We start from the raw sequence: 21,953 nt of genomic DNA, 5'->3' as shown, positions 1-21,953 counted from the left end.
CTATTGTGTTCGAAGTTCAGTAAGGAGCTAGTCTTCAACATTACTAAGCGATATTGCTTCAACCCATCTCTTGATTTTAATTACCCATCATTCCTCTCATTTTATAGTGAACCTAAAACATCATTTGTTCATAAATTTCAGAGGACTGTGACCAATGTTGGTGAAGGTGCTACAACTTACAAAGCAATGATGGTTCCACCTGTGGGTACTAAAGTTGAAGTCTCACCCATGACATTGGTGTTCCAAAAAAAATATGAGCAACAATCATATAATGTCACTATTACTTATAAAGGAAAGCTTAGGGATCTGGAATTTTCATTTGGTGAGCTAATTTGGATTAATAACAATAGAAAATACAAGGTGAGGAGTCCTATTGTGTTGTATCCTAAGTAGAAGGTATCTTTTGAGTTTGTACCGTGTTTTCTAAGAATTGTTGTTAAAGGACTTCTGTGCTAATGGAAAATTTAAATAAAACATGTCTAAGATCAAGAATATGGCAAAGTTATCTCTATTTGACTCTTGAGTAAGATGTTTCAGCATGATGAAAAGCCATTACAACAAAAACCACATATAGTGATCCTTGGAAGATGATGTTTTAATCCCAAAAAAACACCACTATTGATGTAGTGACGTTTGCATAGCGACTCTTGGCAAAAGACTCTAAACATAATGACTTGATTCAATAGTGGTGACGTTTGTATAGTGAAAACGTTATTACAAGGTGACTCTTAGGGCCAAATGTCACTTTTTGGAAGATGACGCTTGAACAGTACGCATTAGAGATGAAAATGCGGGCGGATAATAACCGCCCGCATCTGCTATTTATACTTATTCATAATTTGCTATCCACATATGCGGATGTGGATGTGGATATCAAAAATTAATATCTGCAAATGTGGCTGCAGATAGCAATTTTAAGGGAGTAATGCTTATGCTATGGAGAAGCAATGTATCAGCAAACCATCCACACGTTGCTGAGGTGTCCTGGTTAACAAACCAAGGTTACCAGCTTAAAAAAAAAAAAAAAAAAAAAAAACAATTTCAAAGCCCAGAGCCTAAATTGTTAGGCCTTTTTTTTATTTTTATTTTTAATTTATTTTTTTTAATAGGGATATTTTGTCTATTGAAAATTTATCGTCATTTTTTTTAACGGGACAAGAGGGATACTTTGTAAATTTTGATAGTTTATAAAGATATTTCAAACGAGGAATGCTACGGTTCTTCTGGGTATTCTCCTATTCCTACATGGATATTGTAATCTTAAAAAAATAAAAAATAAAACTTATTTCACTGGTCTTTCATATTTTTTTTTAGAAAACAATATCTATGTAAAATTAGGAGAACACCACAATTAGAAATGAGTTTTGGGCCTAACTCAACCCAAAAGCTAGCTCAAGAGTTGAGGTTTTCCCTCACCTTATAAATGGCTCATCTTCTTAATACCCAAGCAATGTGGGACTTCCAACATGCTTCCTCACACGTGGCGGGAGGATATCCAAGCCAACACGTGCGACAATGGATGACGGTGGACCACAGCCAATTGGGCTAGGCACGTGTGGCGAGAGGACATCCAAGCCAACACGTGCAACAACAGGAGAGATGGTGGGCCACAGCCAATTAAACCTGACTTTGATATTATATTATAAATGAGTCTTGGGCCTAACTCAACCCAAAAACCGTATCATTTCTCATTGCGAATTGAGTAATAGTTTGAAGAAGTTTTGTATACATTACCCTTTATTTATTTAAAAAAAAAAACGTGTTTTGTATTTTAAAAAATTTGTTTTGATTATTTGGAAAATGTGTTTAATAAGTCGACTTCTTTACTCGTATCACGCGCGCGAAGACACATTAGCACAGGCAGAGCCACTCTTTCTTTGCAATAATCTCTCTTGCTCTCTTAGAACAACAAGAAGAAGAAGGAGAAGAATCAGAGAAATTAGGGTTTCGAAGGGAAATGGCATTGGCTGGGCGCATCAAATCGGGCCTGCCTCTCCTCACCAAGGCTCTCCGCTCCGATCCCCTCTCTGCTCACAGATCTGCGCTTACTCTCACCAACTCTGAGGTAATAATCCAAAACCATTAACGGTATCCTTTTGTTCGTTGTTCTCTCTGTGTCTGATCTGCTTTGTTATGATTCAATCGGATTAGGTTGACTTGGTTACGCCTCTGTTTGGTTGCCGAGAAATCGGACGAAAATTTAGAAGTAATTAGAGAAATGATGGGTGTGTTTGTTTGTTTGTTTCTTTTTTTTTTTTTTGGGGTGTGGGTGGGGATATTTGAATACTGAAATGAAGGGTAGCCGCTCTACGAAACTTGTACTGAATTTTGTTTGGTTTATTGATGAGTTAATTTTTGGGTTTTGTTTGATGTGTTTGTATCCATTGTGAATTTGGGGTTGGATTAGTGACTGTATTCTTTCGATTTTTTGGTAGTGCGGTTTCAGTTTACCCTCGGTTTGATTGCCGAGAAAGTGGAGGGAAAGATAAATGTTATTTGGGTATTTTGGTGTTTGATGTTTCTGGTTCTGAAAGATGGAAAATTTGTTATTGATTAAAGGATTAATGGTTCATTAACAGACAACCTGGTTGTTTTATTTATTATTATTATTTTGGTTTTTATTTGATGTGTTTGTTTCTGATGTGGTTTAGGGTTAGATTAGTGACTTTATTTTGTCAAGAGTTTGCAATGCAGTTTGGGTTGCTCTCTGTTTGGTTTCTGAGAAAGTAGTTGATGTTCCTTGTTCCGAACGAGGAGATGTTTATTGACCAACCAAATAATTGTATTAGAAATGGGTGCCAAGTTATTCATCAAAAGGAAAAAGGGTGCCAAGTTGATTTCTTGTTTCAACCAAAAAGAGAAATCCTTAGTTCCTTAGCAAAGAAATTTGTGATTGAAGAAGTTGAATCCTTCTATCCTCTGACATATTCTCAGTTATTAAGTTGGCTTCTCGGCTTTTCTGTGCAAAATGTGTCAATTAATGTATTTGAAAACATGTCAATTTGCATTACCACTGCAGGGTGAGAATTAGTGATATATTTAATCTTTGTTGCTTTTTCAAAATCAGCAAGGTCAATAAGCTATAATCTTTTATTAATGGTATTTCTTCTCCTAAATTTATATGAAATGTTAATCATTCATTGACGGCCCATTTTGTAGACTTTAATCACAGTTATGTGCTAAAGCTGTTATTTCTCTTTGATGTTGTGAGGAAGTATCTGTGGATAAATCAGTCTGCAGGTGTTAATATGTTAAAGCATTTTCTGTTCTGAGGTTTTCAAAGAGTGCTTTGCTTGATAAAATTAAATTACAAGTTCCAGTTAATCAAGTCTATGCATTTGTTTGCTTAATTGTTCATTGTGTTGTTTGTGTGCTGTCTAATTAGTGGCCATTCTTGCCATTCTTGCATGCAGTTCTCAAGGAATTATGCCACTGCCACTGGGCAAAAGGAAGAGAAGGTTAAGGTAATTGAACTTGTTAGCCTTCAACACGTTCTGGGGTACTTTCCAATATTCTAAGCAAATATTTTCTTTTCATACATTATACATATATGCATGTGTTTGTGTTATTTTGAGTTTCATACCATATGGTAGACTTCGAAGAAAAGAATTGTTTTGAAGGACCAAATATACTTTAAAAAATATATGATAATTTTTTGCTCTATATTTCCTCATTGTGTGCTTTGTTCTAGTTGTTTGGGAGATACATGTATCAGTCTTACAAATTTGCCCTGCATCAAACATTTATGTTGATTTAAGTGGAACATAGTGATATGATTAAAGAATTGCAGTTGAAAGTGAGATTATTCACATATTTATTAATGTTGAAGCTCAAACATATATTCTGATTTGGGGAATGATAGCTGGCACGTAATACTGACCAAAATTTCACTTTTTTTTTTTTTTTCTTTCTCTTGGCCTATGTTAAATTAATTTTTTTTTTTTTTTTAGTATTAATTTAGCTATTAAACTTATGCATGTTCAGAAGCAAATGTAAGGTCTAACCACTAGCCCTTGTAGCGATTGGGGAGGGTGAAGGCTACCCCATTAGGTAGCCTGCCATTATTGTTTGGTTTTAAAAAAAACTGTCAATACTCAACAGATCTTACATAGATGTGTAACTTCACACATGTAGCACACAATGAAATTCAGTTTACTCTCTGTTATGATCTGTTTATTGTTTTCGTATTTCGTGTCAGATCCCATCTCATGGATTTTGTTTTATCTTGCTTTGTTGCTTCTCCTTGAAATTACAGGTGCCTCTAGCCATGTTTGGGGGATCTGGTAACTATGCATCTGCATTATACATAGCGGCAGTAAAAGGAAATGCTCTGGAAAAGGTTGAGTCTGAGCTTCTTGACCTTGTAGAGGCTTCTAAGAAAAGTCCGACCTTTGCTCAGTTTGCAAAGGATCTCTCAGTACCAGCAGATACAAGAGTGAAGGCCCTCCAGGAAATCTCTGCTGAAGCTAAATTTTCTGATCTGACAAAGAATTTCTTGGGTAAGAAGAGTTGTACTTTGTGGTTGACTCACGATTTTACTGATTCTATGCATTATGCTGATTCATAATTTAAATGCATATTCTTGCAAGAATCTGACTTAGACATACTACGATGTATGCAATCCTCTGTAATTCTTGTAGCTTTGTTGGCTGAGAATGGGAGGCTGACACATATAGATAACATCACTAAGAGATTTGTGGAGTTGACCATGGCTCATAAGGGAGAAGTGAAAGCTGTTGTGACGACTGTCATTGTAAGTTCCTCTTTTTGGATAGTGAAATTTCTATTGCTAAGTGCATGCATATAAAACTGTTTGTTAACAGACGTAATTACAATTGGGTACTTATCCCTTTCATTCTCTCCCTCACTAAAAGAAAAGGGAAGTCTATGTGATTTTTATCGTAATGCACTTGTATTATGTAGTTTCTGGGGCTGGTATTGTAACATGTTTGGAACATAACTGTGTTCATTTTAACTCGTTGAATAGTGTTGCTCAGGCCAGGTTACATACTTAAATGCATGAGATTTTAAGTTACATTTTCTCCCGCTTCCGGATTTCTGGGCTATGTGAGTTCATGTTCACTGCTTGGTGCGGAAACCTTTATTTGTTGGTTGCAATGATGATGCTTTCCTATTTGGAGATATGAATGGTTTCCTACATTTCCTGTAGTCTTGCTTAGTCATATCCTGTTATATGACTTTAGATTAGCTGGAGTGTATATACTCTTGTTTAACTAATTGTCATTTTAGGTTTTGGAAAATGAATTTATTGAGCCTAGAATATGGGAGGATATAGGAAATAAGCCAAAATCCAAATCCCAAAATCCCTTTGATGGAACTTCAACCCAAAAGCCAATAGCAAGTGTTTGTTCATCCAAATGGCCCATAAAAGTGGGATGCAAATTAACTTATAAAGTACCATTTAGTAGGTGTTACACCAAATCCGGACCCTTCAGTTGGTGTTAGTGCAAATCTACTTTACTAGTCATCAGACATACATGGGTTGCAGAGAACTTATATTGGTCTATTAGTTAGTCATATATGCAACTTTTTGTTATAGGAATTGTGTATTCTATGTATATTCTAATTGTTGTTATTTTTCTACCAGCCCCTTCCAGCAGAAGAGGAGAAAGAACTGAAAGAAACACTTCAAGATATAATTGGAAAGGGGAAGAAGGTTAAGCTCGAACAAAAGGTATGTAGAATATGATCCATGATTTCTAAGTATCTTTCATGTACTAGTTTTGTTTCACAATTGAAGCAAAAATAATTCTTTTTCATGAATATGTCAGATTGATCCAACTATACTTGGTGGGCTGGTGGTTGAATTTGAGCTAAAGGTCTTCGATATGTCCATCAAGACCAGGGCACGTCAGATGGAAAGGTTCTTGAGGGAGCCAATAAACATTGGTGCCCTGTAAAAGGTGTTACATCAATTCCTGCAGATGCTTAAAGAAGGCAAAGGTTTTTTTTTTCCTGTTTGATTTTGGTGCTTGTAAACTCTCGCCTATATATGGTGGAATGCCACCCATTTGCGAATAAAGAAGCTACTTTTGTCTTCACACTTACCAGAGCAATCGATGGTTGAATTCTTTTCTTTTGTATGGATGAGTATTTTGATCACTTAATGTTATTCTAACATCCAAGTTCTTTTCACATGCTGTTCAAGCTTTTAATGACATTCACATTTATAGAGCAAGTTGTACATTGGTTTGATGGTTTTAAATGTCTCCTACAAAGAACCCTGCTGCAAAAAATAAAAATAAAAACAAAAACAAAAAATAAAAGGAACCTTGCTGCTCTTCAGAGCATAGTAATCATGGGATACATCTTGACTCGAGGGCACATGATAGTTGAGTAGCTTGAAAGTCTACTTCTCAGCATGTTGGTGCCTGCTAATCAAAGGAGAATTCATATAGTAATAACGGAATGTAGGGCAGATAATGTCAAAATATGTAGTATGAATATTGCAATCTACATGGGATTTAATAAAAGGAGATAAAAATAAAGTTAGAAGAGACAAAAGTGGGGTCTCTTGCAGTTTTTTTTTTTTTTTTTTCCCTCTCTCTAGTGGTTCTCTTACAGTTGAGTATAGGGACAATAGGTATTAGAACTGTGAAACATCATAACACATCTGTTAGCTAAGGTCTTGACTCAATCTTATGAGGACATCCGTAGGATCTAAGTTGGTTTATATTAATTAGGCATAAAGATTCTTATTGTGAGAGTTGAACTCATATACTAGTATTTACCTAACCTAATTACACGAAGAGGCTACTGAACCATCACTCTTAATAGTACTTAGAATCTATTTTAAAGATCAAGTAGATGTGCCAAAGAAATTGAAGAATAAAAATGCTAACATGTGGAATCCGTTCGTTAGTGGTAAATTTCAAAACCATGCAACTGACTAGATGCCATCGTCTCATCGAATAAGAAATTAATGTAAGACTTGGTCCAAGTTTCAATTGAAACTCACCAAAAGCACTAATAATACTCGGTCTCACTCAATAAATAATCAATGTGGGACTTACATAGCACTCATGAATATGTTTATAATACACATACTCAACGTGAATAATTCATCCTCCCAATATAAAAGTAACTTTTTAGGGAATCAAAAATAAAATCTCACAAAGTTGTGCTCTTACATTTGCTTTTGGTTTGGAAACCTATAAATTTTGAAACAGATTCTCAATGAAACAACATTCACATTAATTTTCTAGTACAAGGTATAGGTGGCTAGCTGGGTGATGAGTTGGTTTTTTCTTGTCTTCGTAACCAAGTAGCATGTTGCTTGGAACAGCCTCTTTAGCATGTAACAGATCTTTCTAGGACACTTGTAGATAGACACAACGATGCTTTTGAAACATTTGAGTAGCTTCACAGTTTCCTACTCACTTTTTCCTACAAAACTGCGGCTGTCCCTATTGGTGCACAGAAACAAAGATTTGAATAACTAAAATAAATCTCAGTAAATTGACTCCATCGATCAGTGCAGCAGACTCCCTTGAAAATGTGTTTTCTCTTCGACAACGACTGAGGATTGCCGACATATCTGAGGTTGTTAATAATTAAATGATATATCTGAGGTTTTACATATGTAGTAGGGAGAGGATTAGGTAAAGAAAAGGAGAGATTCATTCTTCAAGAAGATTAGCATGACAGCGCATAGGATAGGGAAATTAAGTTGTGGGGGCAAAATGTTTGTGGAATTAACAACTCTTGTAAATGCTAATAAACTGTTTGGGATCCAGGAATGTTACTTGGGAAAATGTGGGAAAATGATCTGGACAAGATGATCACTTAGAAATCAGGCATCGCTGAAGTTGTTGAAAGTAATTAGTGCATCCAAGAAGAAACGAAGCAAACTGCTGGCAATGTTAATTAGATATGAAGAAACTTTAAGATCTAATATGGAGATGGAATAAATGAATGTTAATTTTAGATCCAAAGCATTCAATCAGAATGATGGATGGATAGACACGTAAATTCCTTAATATATAACAAGTAATGAAGTGGAGATCCTTGTCATCAGAGATGAAAGTAAAAGAAACATAATTAGGTAAACATCATATGTACCCCTTAATTTCATGCTGTACAATTAACTATAAATATTATTATTGTGTCGTTTGATTGATTTAGATGTTAATATGATCCCTTGCACATTTAGCAACAAAAGAACATAGAAATTATTCTCATATGATTGGGTGGGGTCTTTGCAAACAATCTAATTTTTAATTTTAATTTGCAAATTTAACATTTGAGTTTACGATCATTTTCAATCATCAAAAAATATCAAAAATGATATGAAAATATATATAATTATGCCCTCTTATAAAAATAAATAATAATAATAAGAAGAAAAAGGAAAGGAAAAAAATGGAGGATGGGTCATGGCCGGCCAACATACATAGCTAGTAATTGGTGGCTGGGTAATGCACAGTTTCTAATAAAAGGGACATACATAATTGTATTTTCATATAATTTTTTTTTTTTTTATATATTAATTTGATGGAAAAATGGACAAATGTCTCGGACTTAAAATAATTGTGAACTTCGGTCTTGAATTTATAAAATTAAAATCTATGATCTAAAAGTCAAAATCAAGTAAAATGCACGAGGGTTCCAGCATATTTTGCCTAATAAATTTTACCCATTTTGTTCATTATCTTGTGTTATAACACCTCAATCTCATATTGAGTAGATGAGTAGTCTATATAGGGTGAATGATTTATAAAGATACATATGGGTACTAAGTCTCATATTAGTTAATTTCTTACTAGATGAGACTGAGCTTCATATATAATTGATTCTAAGAAATCTCCAACTTAATTAGTCATTTTGGGGTGATACTGCATATATAACTAGCGCTTTTCTTAAATTGTTACAAATGGTATCAGAGTGCAATTAGGCACTATATAACGTGGCTCCGACTAGGAGGTCGTGAATTAAAAAATGAGAGACAGATGTAGCTAACGTTTTTCCAGTATCGTTTTACATATGCAATTTATATGCAATTTTTGGGCAAGTAGCTTCGAGAGAGCCGGAGGAGAAAGGAGGTAAGAGTTTCTGAAATGCAAATTCATACAGTTAAAGGTGCACGTATTTGGCTTGTAAAGCATGTTTGGTTGTTAGCACAGTTAAGGCCAGGGGTCATGCAAAGAATCCAAAACAAGTAAAAAAATATTGGATAACATATATTTGTCAAAATGCTCAACCCTTTTCATTCGCTTGTGAAAGCATCTTTGGTTGTTAGCCATTATGGGTCATGCAAGAACTAAACAATCCAAATACATTAAAAAAATTGATCCACATATTTCAAACGTGCAATTCTTTATTACTCAAAAATAAGTACAAAAGCTACATTTTTGTACTTTTCTCTCTCTCTCTCTCGATCTCCTTCTAGTGTTTTAAATGCTGTAGGTTTATACTTCAAATTCACGTGTAGGCAGAGAGAGAGAGAGAGAGAGAGAGATTATTATGTGAAGTGGAAGCAAAAATGTAGCTTTCTCATAGACAAAGATGATGATTACCTTGTGAGTGAAGAAAAATGCATCGAAAAAGACCAGAATAGAGTCAAAGACAAGAAGACCAACCATCCCTCTCTCTGCTTTGTTTTTCTCTCAAGGAGGTCCCCCTCCAATCCGTTTTCCACTCCACCCATTAACCAACAAACATAATCCTTCTCTCTTTCTCTCTCTCTCTCTCTCTCTCTCTCTCTCTCTCTCTCTCATACTTCATATTCATATTCATATTCATATTCTAAGCAAACCCCACAACCATCGCCATCATCATCACCATTTCCACCCCATAAAGCCTTCTCCGATCGATGTTCATACAAACATCATATCCACATATATATATACCTTTCTCTTGTATCTTCATCAACCCACTTTAGAGAAGAAATTAAGCAAGAATGAGGAAGCCGGATCTGATGATAAAAGATAGAGTAAACAATAACAAGAGCAAGCTTAGGAAGGGGTTGTGGTCTCCCGAGGAAGATGAGAAGCTAATGAGGTACATGTTAACCAATGGACAAGGATGTTGGAGTGATATTGCTCGAAATGCTGGTCTCCAAAGGTGTGGCAAAAGTTGTCGTCTTCGTTGGATCAATTACCTCAGACCCGACCTCAAACGTGGTGCTTTCTCTCCCCAAGAGGAAGAGCTTATCATCCATTTGCATTCTATTCTTGGCAACAGGTCCTCTCCCTCTCCCTCTCTCTTTTCTTTCTTTCTTTCTTTCTTTCATTTTTTTTTTCTCCTGAGGAATGTAGTTTTATGAATTATCTAGCTACCTACTTAACACATAATGTTCACTGCATAATTTGCATAAATGAATGGATCAAATCTTGAACTTATTCAACAATTTTTATTTAAACTGTGAAACTAGAGAGAAGGGATCTTTGAATTTGACTTTCCTAAGCTTGCTACTAGTGATCAGGCTGTTACTTGATTAATTATTGCCTGAAATACTTTCTTAAACATGAGAGAATCACAAATATATAGCCAAACTTTGATCGAAATCTCCCTCTCTCCCTCTCTCCCTCTCTAGGGTCAGATCATTTAGCAAACATTTTTTATGATATATCATGATAGTGTGGATTTTCCTTTCTTTCTTCTTCTTCTTTTTTTTTTTTTTGTTGGTGTTTTCTCTATACTGCCACGTATGCTGTTGAGGCTTGACCATCTAGCTGGTCTAGGAGGCATCTTTGATCAAGACGTTTTCCATGAATAGGATGTGAACCAAATAAAGTTAATTTTAGATTATCAGGAAAAAAGGTTTTGAATTATGGAGCAAATTTTCTTTGCCCAGAACCCACCTCGTTTAATAATTTAGTCCAGAAAGTAATAATTGAGTGCCAGCTTAGACCTTGTCGACAATCTTCTACTTAATTAATTACAATATCTTTCTTTGTAGTTTGTTTTGCTTGGCATGCATGTTCCTGTTAGCTGTAAACCTTAAGCAATTAACCATCCATGTTGGAAAACTAAGCATATTTTAGTTTGGCTTACCTCAAGCAAGAAATTTTTATTAAAAAAATAACTAGAGTTCTCTTCCAATCTTGCAAATTTCACCATTAATTTTGCACAAGAAATCTCTAGTAATTTTTTTTAGTGGAGCTATGCCGATCAAACTCAACATTGTAGAGGTTACATATATACGAGATGCCTAGAAATATTTTGGTAGTAAATGTGAGAGAGCTCTCATAGGACATACTTGCTCAAGCACATCTTGGGCAATTTGCCCACTTATTTGGACAAATGGGTTTCATAGGACTCTCTCACATTTGCTACTCGGATTGTTAGCAATTCGGGTCATAAAGGTAAGAGAACTCCTATTGGGACTCACTTGCCTGAGTAGGTATTAGACCGTCTGTCTACTTATTTGAGCAGGTAGTTTCCATATATAAGGACTCTTTTACTTTTACTGTCTGAATTACTAAGCATAGCTTACAGCTTATATGTATATAGTTAATTATTATTTTCTCAACTTTTTTTTCTCTTTTCCATATAATTCAGGTGGTCTCAGATTGCTGCACGTCTTCCAGGACGGACAGACAACGAGATTAAGAACTTCTGGAATTCCACACTGAAGAAAAGGTTCAAAAAAACCAACAATTCCACACCCTCACCAAACGACAGTGATGGTTCAGAGCCCAGAGATCATGTCACAGGAGGAGGTGTGATGCCCATGCATGAACTGGACATAATGAATATGTGCATGGAAACATTTTCGTCATCATCGACCTCGACCATGCAAAATTTTGTCGCAGGAGGAGGCTGCAGCCAGTTTGATCCCTTTCCCATGCTTGACAATCGCTATGACATGAGTGGTGCAGCCGCAGCCGCAGCCGGGTTATTCAACATGCAGGCACAAGTTGGTACGGGGGAGATTGGATTTTATGGACAATATGGGATCTTAGAGGATAATAATATGGGATTAGAAAGGGACCTTTCACTGCCTCCACTAGAGAGTAGAAGCCATATTGAAGAGAATATTAATGCTCGGCCGGTGGATTTGAAAAGCAATATTAACAACCACTTCAATAATGGTTGCTTCAACAATACTGATCAGAGCTTTAAAGTAGAAAACATGTTTGGGTTTGGAAATCATGCACAAGGAGAAAGCTTAAAGATGGGAGAATGGGACTTTGAGGGTTTAATGCAAGATTTATCCTCCTTCCCTTTTCTTGATTTCCAAGTTGAATAAAACCCACCACTCTTGACCGACAGAGATTCCTAACAATTTTGCTGCTTAAATTGTTAGCAATTCGGACAGCAAATGTGCGAGAGTCTCTATAGAGCCTACTTACCCGAGACTTGTTGGGACAGGTAGGCCCAATAGAAACTCTTCATATTTGTTGTCAAAATTGCTAACAATTCGGACAGTAAATTGCTGGGATCCGGATCCACCCTTGACTACCCTCCCTCCCTCCCTCCCTCTCTCACAAAACCACCCAACAAGCCAAACCCTAGGAAATTTTTGGGGAAAATATTCTTTCTTTCAAAACCATCAACTCATACACATAAGTCCTTTATCTTGCTTAATTTTTTCTTTTTGTTCCACCAATATACCTTGTTGTTTCTTTTAGCCTTCGAGAAAAACGTATCCACCAATGGTCCTTGGTATTTCAATTTCCTTGTGAGGCACTTTGGTCGATTTGCGGGAACAGATTGGTGCAATAATCATCGTCCCATGTATTATTAGTGAAGAGAAATGTGAATAGACATATAGCAGTCGAGAGGAAAATAAAGATTAATAATTAGATGGTAGAATAATATTGTAGTTTTTTGTGTACAAAGGAGAAATAATTTGGAGCTACATCAAGTGTTATTATATATAGTTTAGTGGAAGAAATATCATGTAACACCAATTATGTGAAGTACTCATGTTAATAAGAAGCAAAATAGAAACTTCTATTGTTTTTATACACATGTATATGTACATGTTTTGTTAATTAAACTAGTATATATCAAGACAACATGGCCCAACTGCATGCATGTGTTTCGACAATCTTGTTTGGCATTTAGGAAATCTATAATTTTTATCCCACTTAGCAGCCCAATTAACTCTTAATTTTTTTTTTAATAATGAATAATTTAAGAGTTGGTTAAAACAATCACATCAACATTATGAAATAATTGTGTAATAAAAATGTGGCATATAATATTTCTCTTAATCTTTTCATTGGCTACTTGGGATAGACTTCCCACCATGGATTTCTTTAGAAAGCTGGGCTCTCATTCGATGTGGGAAAGAGGACTAGTCCTTTTGAATATCTCCTTTAATTTGTCTTTCTTCATTTGGCTCTTTCTATACAAACGATTCAATATTCCAGTGCTTGCTTTGAGTTGGGAGGAAAACCTCTGCTACATGGCAATCAGGAATATTAATGGTAAATAGTGATGGCCATTAACAGGGAATACAACGAAAGTTACAGAAAATATATAACTACAGAATTTATTGAGAGAGAACTGGTTCGTCTTCTACAGAGCAGAACCTCTAAAGCTCATGTTTGTATTGAGATTATATATATATATATCGTTGCATGGATTCCTTTCCTTTCAGGAAAATAGTGGTTTCTCGAGATCTTCTGATAACTTTAGCTCATAATTAAGCTCATGGTTGATATCTTTTTTCCTACAATAGGAATTAATTGTGGAGGAAAATAATTATATTAGAATATATAATATAATTGGAATATGAAAGAGGCCATGCATAATTTGATGATTTAACGTGTATTTTGAGGTTACAATAAATTAATTTGCCTCCGGCCGGCCTATCCGTTTGGTGCAACAAGAAATCAATGTCTATCACTTCTTGTTGCGTCTTTTGGCAGCAAAATCCCCAGCAAACGGTCTCTAACTAATTATGCCTTTAATTAGCTGTTGACTTAATGACTAATCTATAACATCTTCATTCATATATATATATATATATTGGCTTCAAAAGTAATATATATGTTGGTAATGGTGACTTAGCTTGAAGTTTATTACTTTTTAAAAAAACTCAAGCCGACAAAAAATAATAGTATTTATTTTGAAACGATTTTAAATTATGACTTATTTCAAAAGTTAAAATTATTATAAAAAAATGATAAATTTAGTACTTAATAAATACTTTATTAACTTATTACCTATCATTTGCATGAAAGAACAAACAGTAGTCATTTACACATTAATTCTCTCTTCATTTCCTTGTCAGAAAACATCATGTTCACAACTTCTTGATCAAGAAGTGTGTAATGATTTGCTAAAAGTTATATTGGATTGGATGTGAATTTTATCTGTTGCAAAAACTAGTGAAAAAAAAAAACAAAAAAAAGACTTTGAATGCGTCGCCTGAGAGATTCGAACTCTCGCGGGGAAACCCCATGTACTTAGCAGGCACACGCCTTAACCACTCGGCCAAAGCGACGCTGTGTGACAGGTTCTCGTTGTTAGTACAATTTAACAGTTATATGACTTATATCTAATTCATTTCCATCCCTTACATTATTTCTTAATAGATAAAAAGTACACAAATAACATGTATTTTATGAAACAAAAACTTTTTAATCTTTCTGAAATGCACCAAACAGAAAATCAACAACAACGAAAAACCAAGAGATCAGGGAAGGAGATCGAAGAGAGGAGAGGAAAGGAGGAGGAATGAAAAATTATTACACGTGATAGTTTCTTCGTTAAGATTTTGGATTTAACAAAAAAATTTGAAGGTGAGATATTGCAATCTCATTGGTAGATTGGAGAGTATATTACAAAAATTGACAAAATATTGCAAGTAAAGTGGCTTGGTAGAGAGATAAATATAGTTCTTTTTCAAGAATGATATCCACAAAGGCTTTAAAAAAAACTATGAGCGAGGAAGCACTGAAAATGCAGGCCAAGAGGGGGGCAGCCGGGCAGGATTTGTGGAGAAGGTGTAGTCAAATCCATTTTACGGCTCACTCCACGCCCATAAATTCTCTCTACTTTCCCATTCCCCTTTTGGTTGTGCTGCTTTACCGTTATATATAGTAGGCTGCCCTCCATCCTCGTCATTCCTTTAAGAGGTTGACAAATTTCTTGTCCTTTCTCCTTTCTCATACAAATTACAGAATCCAAGATCACAAATGATAGCAAAATGGTACAATCTTTTCTTCAGTCTTTCTTGGTCTTTTTCTTTTAAAAAAAATAAAACATTTTGGGTTGAATAATGAATTAGTCTCATATTTACCATTAAACTATTAAAGTAGTGATAATCTTAGAGATGGACCGTCGGGATTAAGACTTAGTCTATTTTAGCACAAACCTACTTAATGTTTAGAAATGTTTTGTAAAGGTGGTAATTTGTGTTCGCATATCGGGTTTAAGTAATGTCGAAGGAGGCAGACTCATAATCTTATTTTACGCCGTTTGAAAAGAAGAAATAGGAAACATTACTTAAATTGGTGATGAGTCTTGAAGTTTAGAAGTCCCTTTCTAATGAAAGGTGTTGAGCTGTTTTATGCATGCGTTACTTAGTGCTTAGTCTCAAGGACCCATGCTAAGGAATATATAGAAAACAAATTGGAAATGGCCCCTGTGCAAGACCCAGTTGGGAGCAATAAAGGAAACGTAATTGGTGATGATGCTATTGTGAGAAGTGCAGTTCATAATGTCTCTTTGCATAAAAGCGAAAGCTATATATATTCCCCTTACATTATTTCCCAATGGTTCACATTGTTTCCTTTAATCATGACCATCTATGCTCACCCTTGTATTTCAATCTATCACCTTCTTCAAAAGCAAGCAATATTCATATCAAATTGCATCTCTATCGCTCATTATAATTAACTCTCTCTCTCTCTCTCTCGATCTATGAGCATCAAGTATTTTAATCTTGTTTGTCACACATTACTGATCAATATACAGCCAAACAAAGGCCCAAATAAGATCTAGTGCGTAAATCTAATCGAATCATTTAAAATTCTTAAATAATATAGCAAGATAATATACTCATCGCCACCATTAATAGATCTGTGGAGATGAATATTTTACATGACATGGTCTTGACTATGAAATAACTCTTCTCCATTTCAATCTATACTTCTCTAGGCGAGTTAAAACCGGCCCATTAATTAGCATTTAAAAACTAAAGTTGAACCATTCTTTAAGACAATTTTAAGGATTAATTACTGAGACCAAGAGAATAATAAGAAGGGTAAACACAAAACCAAATCAACATTAAAGTACCTTTTGGGCTTAGATATGAGTCTTTTGAATTGAAAAGAAATCAAAAGAGGGAAAAGGAATTGCTAAAGCGTGCTTAGTTCGTTATCATTCCTCGGATGTAAAAAGAGAGACAATTCGGTGTAAAGCATGTGCTGGTCTCTAGGGATGAGAGGCTCTTCCGTAAATATCGGATTAAGATTTAATGTAGTATATTCCAACCCGGCTCGGCTTGCACAAACAAACTCCTAAGTGACATGGGAGGTGGGAATTTTGTGCTGTCAAAAGAAATAAATAAGGAAATTTTTAATTAGATAGATTATGTCGCGTGTTGGGTTCAGATTATGTTAATATTTAGTCAATCTTAACTCGAACCATTTAATTAAATAGATCAGACCCATCAACCCTAACCCACTTATTTGACTGCGGGTAAATTTAATTATTCATAGTGACTGATGTAATAAATGTGATCACTATCATGTCAGTTTGTAATTAATTTATAATGAAAGATGTAGTGTCATAACAACACTATTTGTAATAAAAACTATTTGAGAAATGCTATACACACTCTCACTCCCACTCCCCCTCCTACTCCGTCTAACGTACATTAAAAATCACTATTAGATTTAACTGCCTCATCAAAAAATATATATAGAATCAAAGTGTTTGTAGCATTTCTCGATCTATTTATTAGTACTAGCAATAAAAAAAGCAACTTAATTAATACACTTAATTAATTAATATGGTCCCTAATAGAGAGTGTATTTATAGACTAATAGTGCATCAAAGCTTTGGCTCTAAATGGCTAAAAGTATAGTCATGGAGGCAAGCCAGCTTCCTCGTCTCAAAAAAGCAACCTCTCTTTTCCAGTTTAAAAACCCTACCAAGTTCCTTTCCCATGTCGTCAGAGAACTCTCTCTCTCTCTCTCTCTCTCTCTCTCTCTCTCTCAAAATGTTGAACCCTAGAATGGATGACGTTGAAGAGCAAGAAGGTGGATTTCATTCCTACCCTTGCGCATACTACGTCCAAAGCCCTTCCACTATCTCCCACGCCAACAGCGCCGATATCCGAAACATCAACAATGAGTCCCCTCCCCGCTCGGAAACCTTCCTCGCCAACGGTGCCCCTCCGAACCCCAACCACGTCGAAGCCTCACGCTTCACTCTCTCCCGCTACTCCTCTCGCGGATCCAACAACTCCTTCCTGCATGAAAAGAAGGTTCCCTACGATGCTCGGAGCCACGGAACGGGGACGGAGAATGGCGAGAACCCTTTGATAGTGGTTGATGGCGGAGTACTGCTTGGTGGTGATGATGAGGAGGATGATGATGATGACAAGGAATATTATGGGAGAAAAAGAGGGTGTTGGAGAAGGTACTGTACTTATCGTAATTCTGATTCGTGTGTGTGGATTTGCTTGCAAATATGTTGGAGAGCATTGGTGAGCTTGGGAGTTGCATTGATCGTCTTTTACCTTGTTACAAAGCCCCCACCACCCAATGTCTCTGTTAAGGTATATATTTCTCTCTCTCTTTCAAAGATGAGACCTTTTTAAGATTATCATTCTTTGCATTTATATGAGTTGGTAAATTGATACACTAGTAAGACTTCCTAGAAACTATTGTGATATAGTTGAGGTGAAGTGATAATAAAAATTAGTTTTTATTTTTTATTTTATTTTTATAATTGTTAATTTAATAATTAATTTTTACTATCGTGTCATCAAGTTGTATATCGTATATTAGACTACTAAATATTATTATTCTTTTTATCTCACCGGTACTAGCACACATGGTTGATGTGGTAGTGCCAATTAATCTAATGACTAATTAGCACTACCACATGTACGCTTACACTTTTCTTGCCACGTTTTTTCTCTTTGATTAATAATATATGATATATGCTAGGAGTTAATATTTTATTCATATTTGATCCATCTCATTTTACAAATCAACCATTAAATTTGTAAACTTATGTAGACTCTGGCCTACATAAGTCAATGGTGAACCCTACAAATCTAATGGTTAATCTATTAAATTTGTAAGAGAATATAGGTCAAATATAGAGAACTTATTGACCGCTAACATTTCTCTAATAATATATATGATAAAGTCATTACTAGTTGTTATGAGCTTTGATACTTTGCTTCGCATGCTCTCAATAAATTCTTTTACTTAATTTATTTAAGTTTCATTGTTAGGAACGTTTGATACACTTGTTTTAGGAAGTGCAATTAATAATAGTTTCATGTGCCTTTTCTCCACCTTGAAGATTATAAAGGGTTCTTATAAAAAGCATCGGAATCTACCTCGGATTTACGAAAAGTAAATATTTACTTTTAATGCGGTGGCGTGGTGGTGGGGAGTGGGGTTAAGCAAACATATATATAGTAATAAGAAAAAAGAAGGGAAAAGAACACACACATATATAAGCTCTCTCTTAGAGATCTCAATAGTTTTGCTTTATTGAACATGCGATAAAACTCTTATGAGATCTACATGTTGGAACATGTCTCGGACAGTTTATCTACTAACTCAGATAACTTGAATCTATAGGAGCTCTCTCACTAGCAATTCAGTAGAAAATTATTAGGGATCTAGCTCCCTTTCTCTGTGTAAGAAGTTAGGATAGAAATTTTAAAATTTTTGTTGTTCGAATTGCTAACAATTCAAATAACAAATATAAGAGAGTTAATACAGGCTCTACCTGCCCAATCAAATAAGAAACTCTACAACTGGAGATTTGAATTCAAAAAGTTATAGACCAAACATGTCTTTTCCCCTTTTCTCCGTTGTAGAGCAAGGATCAGCCCGTTCCTAACTATGGGCCTAAATTGAGATTATATTGCAGCACACCTCCTCCACAGTAGACACTCTAGGGACCCAAACTTTAGGCTGCATGAGTAAGCCTTGTGCTTTGTGGCTCAACTAGGCCTAAATGCTATCATCCAATTGTGATAAGTTGACAAGCGACCCAAATACCCAAGCCCCATGATTGAAATGCTTTTGGTTGTAATGATCAAAAGAGGAAATGTCCAAGGCCCTAAGCTTGGCAACCCCAAACCAATTCGACTCAGGTCTCCTTTCAATTGAAATTAGATTTGTTGAAATTGACACACGTATTTTTTTTATGTCTTGTGGGACATATATACCAATTCTCATGAATCGAAACTGGACCTAAGCCAAATCCTTTCCTTATGATGAATTTACTATATATTTGCTCTATACAGATCGCTGGCATTGGGCAATTCGTGCTAGGGGAAGGAGTGGATGCCTCAGGTGTTTCAACAAAGATACTCACCTGCAATTGTTCCATCGATTTGGTGACAGAGAACAAGTCCAAGCTCTTTGGCCTTCACATTCACCCTCTAATACTCGAAATGTCATTTGGTCGCCTCCCCTTTGCAATGTCATATGTAAGTAATTCATGTAAAAATGATAGCCTTTTTATTTTTATTATTATTTTTTTTAAGCATATAAGTTACCACATCAGCCCAATTTGATTGGGGTATACGAAGTAGTATATAACATATTTTAATGAACAAATTTTTCCTTCAAATTGGGTCAAGGGAATTTCTTGTAACTCAGTCTATTAAACTGACATATATTCTTAGAATATGTGATATTCACATACTTTTTTAATAAAATTAACAGAACATGTGAGAATCATGTGCTTTAAAAACAAATGTCAATTTAATAGACTGGGTTAGAAGAACTTTCTCCAACCCAATTTATAAGAAAACTTTGTTTGTTCTAAATTGTTGTTGTGCATTTCTCTAACAAATACCCACCAATAATTAATATATATAAGTAGTATAGGGTCATATATATATTGTTGTTGTTGTTAATATTAATGTGGCTGATCAAATATTTTATAATTGGATTATATGTAGAGTCCAAAGCTATTTGCTGAGAGGGGCTCAACATTGTACAAACTCTCTGTCGGGACAAGGAATAAGCCCATGTATGGTGGGGGAAGAAGCATGCAGGACATGTTAGAGTCTGGAAGGGGATTGCCACTAGTGATTCGCATGAGCATGAGCTCAAGCTTCCGAGTTGTTTGGAACCTTGTCAGGCCCAAATTTCATCATCAAGCTGAATGCCTATTGGTCCTTCATAGGGCATATGATAAGAAACATAGAACCCAAGCATATAATAGCAGCTGCACAATTACTTCTTAATCAATATATTCTTCATCCTTGTTGTGCATTTTTCGAAAGGGGAGGGAGAGTACAACAATGGGGAAAGCACAAAGCTAGCTACTTCATGTATAAGAAGACAATCTGATAGTACTAATGCCTTTGCAAGATCTCAATATTGAAAATTTAATGATGTATCCAAAATTTTCTTAGGTCTTGAAGGTATCATGGTTTATTTTTTTTAACCGCTACAATAGAAGGGGGCGGGGGATCCCATAATAGTGCAAAAAATAAGACATGGATCTAAAAGTTCCAGTCCCATAATTTTATGACCAAAAGGCCGAGGAGAGGGCCGCCATGATAGCAGTATGTGCTGAAAACAAAGACAAGAACAAATCCGTCTGAACAATAGAATTCACAAAAGCCAAAAGAATATCCACTGTCCCTCCTGTCAAGCACAACATAATTAAGAATCGGTTGGCCAACAATTAGTAGGAATTAGTAAAGATCACTTTCACAAAGAGGCAACATGATATCTTGTGTTGTTTATATGGTAATCCTTAAAAGAAGAAGTATCCAGCTAGCTAGCCTCTTTTCAAATAGAACTTTGGGGTTGGGGGCGGGGATCTAAAAAAGAGTGATTCTCTAACTTCTTGTGAAGAAGAATGGTGTCCAAACAATTTCACTAGAGACAGAGAGGAAAGAAAACACAAAGAAATTAATATAGTAATCTCACATTGTCGAAACAATGCAGGAGGTTTTTGTTTGTACTGTTATTTGGTGCGTTTTAATTAGTCACGAGTAAATGTATAAATATATTCACACTTGCATGAAAATATATAGAAGTTAAAGTAATAATCAACTTGTCTTGTGTTTAGCATGGAGGGACCAATTGGTGAGTGGGCAATGCGCACGCCTATATATCATTAATTATTAATTAATTATCCAACTAATCTATTGTTATAAGCACTACATCTCATTAAGCATGCACTTATCGTATCATATATTATTACTTATATTCCAACAATATTGTACGTCACGGCTTATTTAATTTCGTTGGGGGTTATCTTAAATCAAAAGTGCGCTTTTAAAATAAAATATCTAAAAGTCCGCTTCATGAAGCGTGATTCACAGCGGATTGAGCTATCCTTCGAGGACGGTTGATCAAATTTTCTAAATGCAGCTAAACACGAGAAAATACTGAAAATGCTATAGAGAACAAATAAAATGAAACCCAAAATTTTCAAAATCGAATAATTAATGTGATCCAAATGTTTCAAATTAGGGACAACATTATTTTGTATTAATGCTTAAGAAAGGAGACATTTGAGGGGATTCCCATCTTTTCATATGGCTACATCGTACGTGTACTCCTCAAGTACACGAACGTGGAGTCCAATATATTTATTTTCTTTATCGAAATTGGAATGATGAAATCGTGCATTCTAAACGAAAGTGGACTCCATTTTCTTATTTCAATTATTACACCCTAACTCTCTTTACTGAATCCTGTTAAATCATTCAAGCTCTTGTCGAGTGAGTCTAGAAGAGATTGCTACGTATCTTTCAACACCTTTCTTTGAATTAGGGTTACACAAAAGCTTATTCTAGAAGATATGGT

The 21,953-nt window shown here is 35.3% G+C and overlaps 3 protein-coding genes and 1 non-coding gene across 4 annotated transcripts; 3 read left to right on the top strand and 1 right to left on the bottom strand.

The window, feature by feature from the left end:
* Window positions 1-1,841: 1,841 nt before the first annotated feature.
* On the top strand, window positions 1,842-6,156 carry LOC132161647 (ATP synthase subunit O, mitochondrial). The gene is made up of 6 exons (XM_059571811.1): window positions 1,842-2,065; window positions 3,414-3,464; window positions 4,256-4,499; window positions 4,641-4,753; window positions 5,609-5,695; window positions 5,793-6,156. Exons 1-6 carry the CDS (start codon window positions 1,958-1,960, stop codon window positions 5,919-5,921), a joined length of 732 nt encoding a protein of 243 aa, XP_059427794.1. The 5' UTR covers window positions 1,842-1,957; the 3' UTR covers window positions 5,922-6,156.
* Window positions 6,157-9,919: 3,763 nt separating this feature from the next.
* LOC132161639 (transcription factor MYB83) lies at window positions 9,920-12,871 on the top strand. The gene is made up of 2 exons (XM_059571802.1): window positions 9,920-10,203; window positions 11,524-12,871. Exons 1-2 carry the CDS (start codon window positions 9,920-9,922, stop codon window positions 12,212-12,214), a joined length of 975 nt encoding a protein of 324 aa, XP_059427785.1. The 3' UTR covers window positions 12,215-12,871.
* Window positions 12,872-14,340: 1,469 nt separating this feature from the next.
* TRNAS-GCU (transfer RNA serine (anticodon GCU)) lies at window positions 14,341-14,422 on the bottom strand. Its single transcript has one exon. It is a non-coding gene; the product is annotated as a tRNA-Ser (tRNA).
* Window positions 14,423-17,130: 2,708 nt separating this feature from the next.
* On the top strand, window positions 17,131-20,457 carry LOC132167740 (uncharacterized). Its single transcript, XM_059578765.1, has 3 exons — window positions 17,131-17,707; window positions 19,424-19,609; window positions 20,087-20,457. The coding sequence occupies exons 1-3, from the start codon at window positions 17,147-17,149 to the stop codon at window positions 20,372-20,374; spliced, it is 1,035 nt and encodes a 344-aa protein (XP_059434748.1). The 5' UTR covers window positions 17,131-17,146; the 3' UTR covers window positions 20,375-20,457.
* Window positions 20,458-21,953: the final 1,496 nt, after the last annotated feature.

The sequence above is a fragment of the Corylus avellana genome, chromosome ca1 (assembly GCF_901000735.1).
Source record: "Corylus avellana chromosome ca1, CavTom2PMs-1.0".
Lineage (NCBI taxonomy): Eukaryota > Viridiplantae > Streptophyta > Magnoliopsida > Fagales > Betulaceae > Corylus > Corylus avellana.
The sequence above is the reverse complement of the archived record's forward strand: the minus strand, read 5'-3'. Positions and strand labels throughout refer to the sequence as shown.

Bases quoted from the DNA above. Each gene is read 5' to 3' on its own strand.
- LOC132161647 (XM_059571811.1), top strand. From the start codon at position 1,958: ATGGCATTGGCTGGGCGCATCAAATCGGGCCTGCCTCTCCTCACCAAG. The intron at 2,066-3,413 runs GTAATAATCCAA...TCTTGCATGCAG, and splicing joins TTACTCTCACCAACTCTGAG to TTCTCAAGGAATTATGCCAC. The intron at 4,500-4,640 runs GTAAGAAGAGTT...TAATTCTTGTAG, and splicing joins TCTGACAAAGAATTTCTTGG to CTTTGTTGGCTGAGAATGGG.
- LOC132161639 (XM_059571802.1), top strand. From the start codon at position 9,920: ATGAGGAAGCCGGATCTGATGATAAAAGATAGAGTAAACAATAACAAG. The intron at 10,204-11,523 runs GTCCTCTCCCTC...CATATAATTCAG, and splicing joins CATTCTATTCTTGGCAACAG to GTGGTCTCAGATTGCTGCAC.
- LOC132167740 (XM_059578765.1), top strand. From the start codon at position 17,147: ATGTTGAACCCTAGAATGGATGACGTTGAAGAGCAAGAAGGTGGATTT. The intron at 17,708-19,423 runs GTATATATTTCT...TGCTCTATACAG, and splicing joins CACCCAATGTCTCTGTTAAG to ATCGCTGGCATTGGGCAATT. The intron at 19,610-20,086 runs GTAAGTAATTCA...GATTATATGTAG, and splicing joins TCCCCTTTGCAATGTCATAT to AGTCCAAAGCTATTTGCTGA.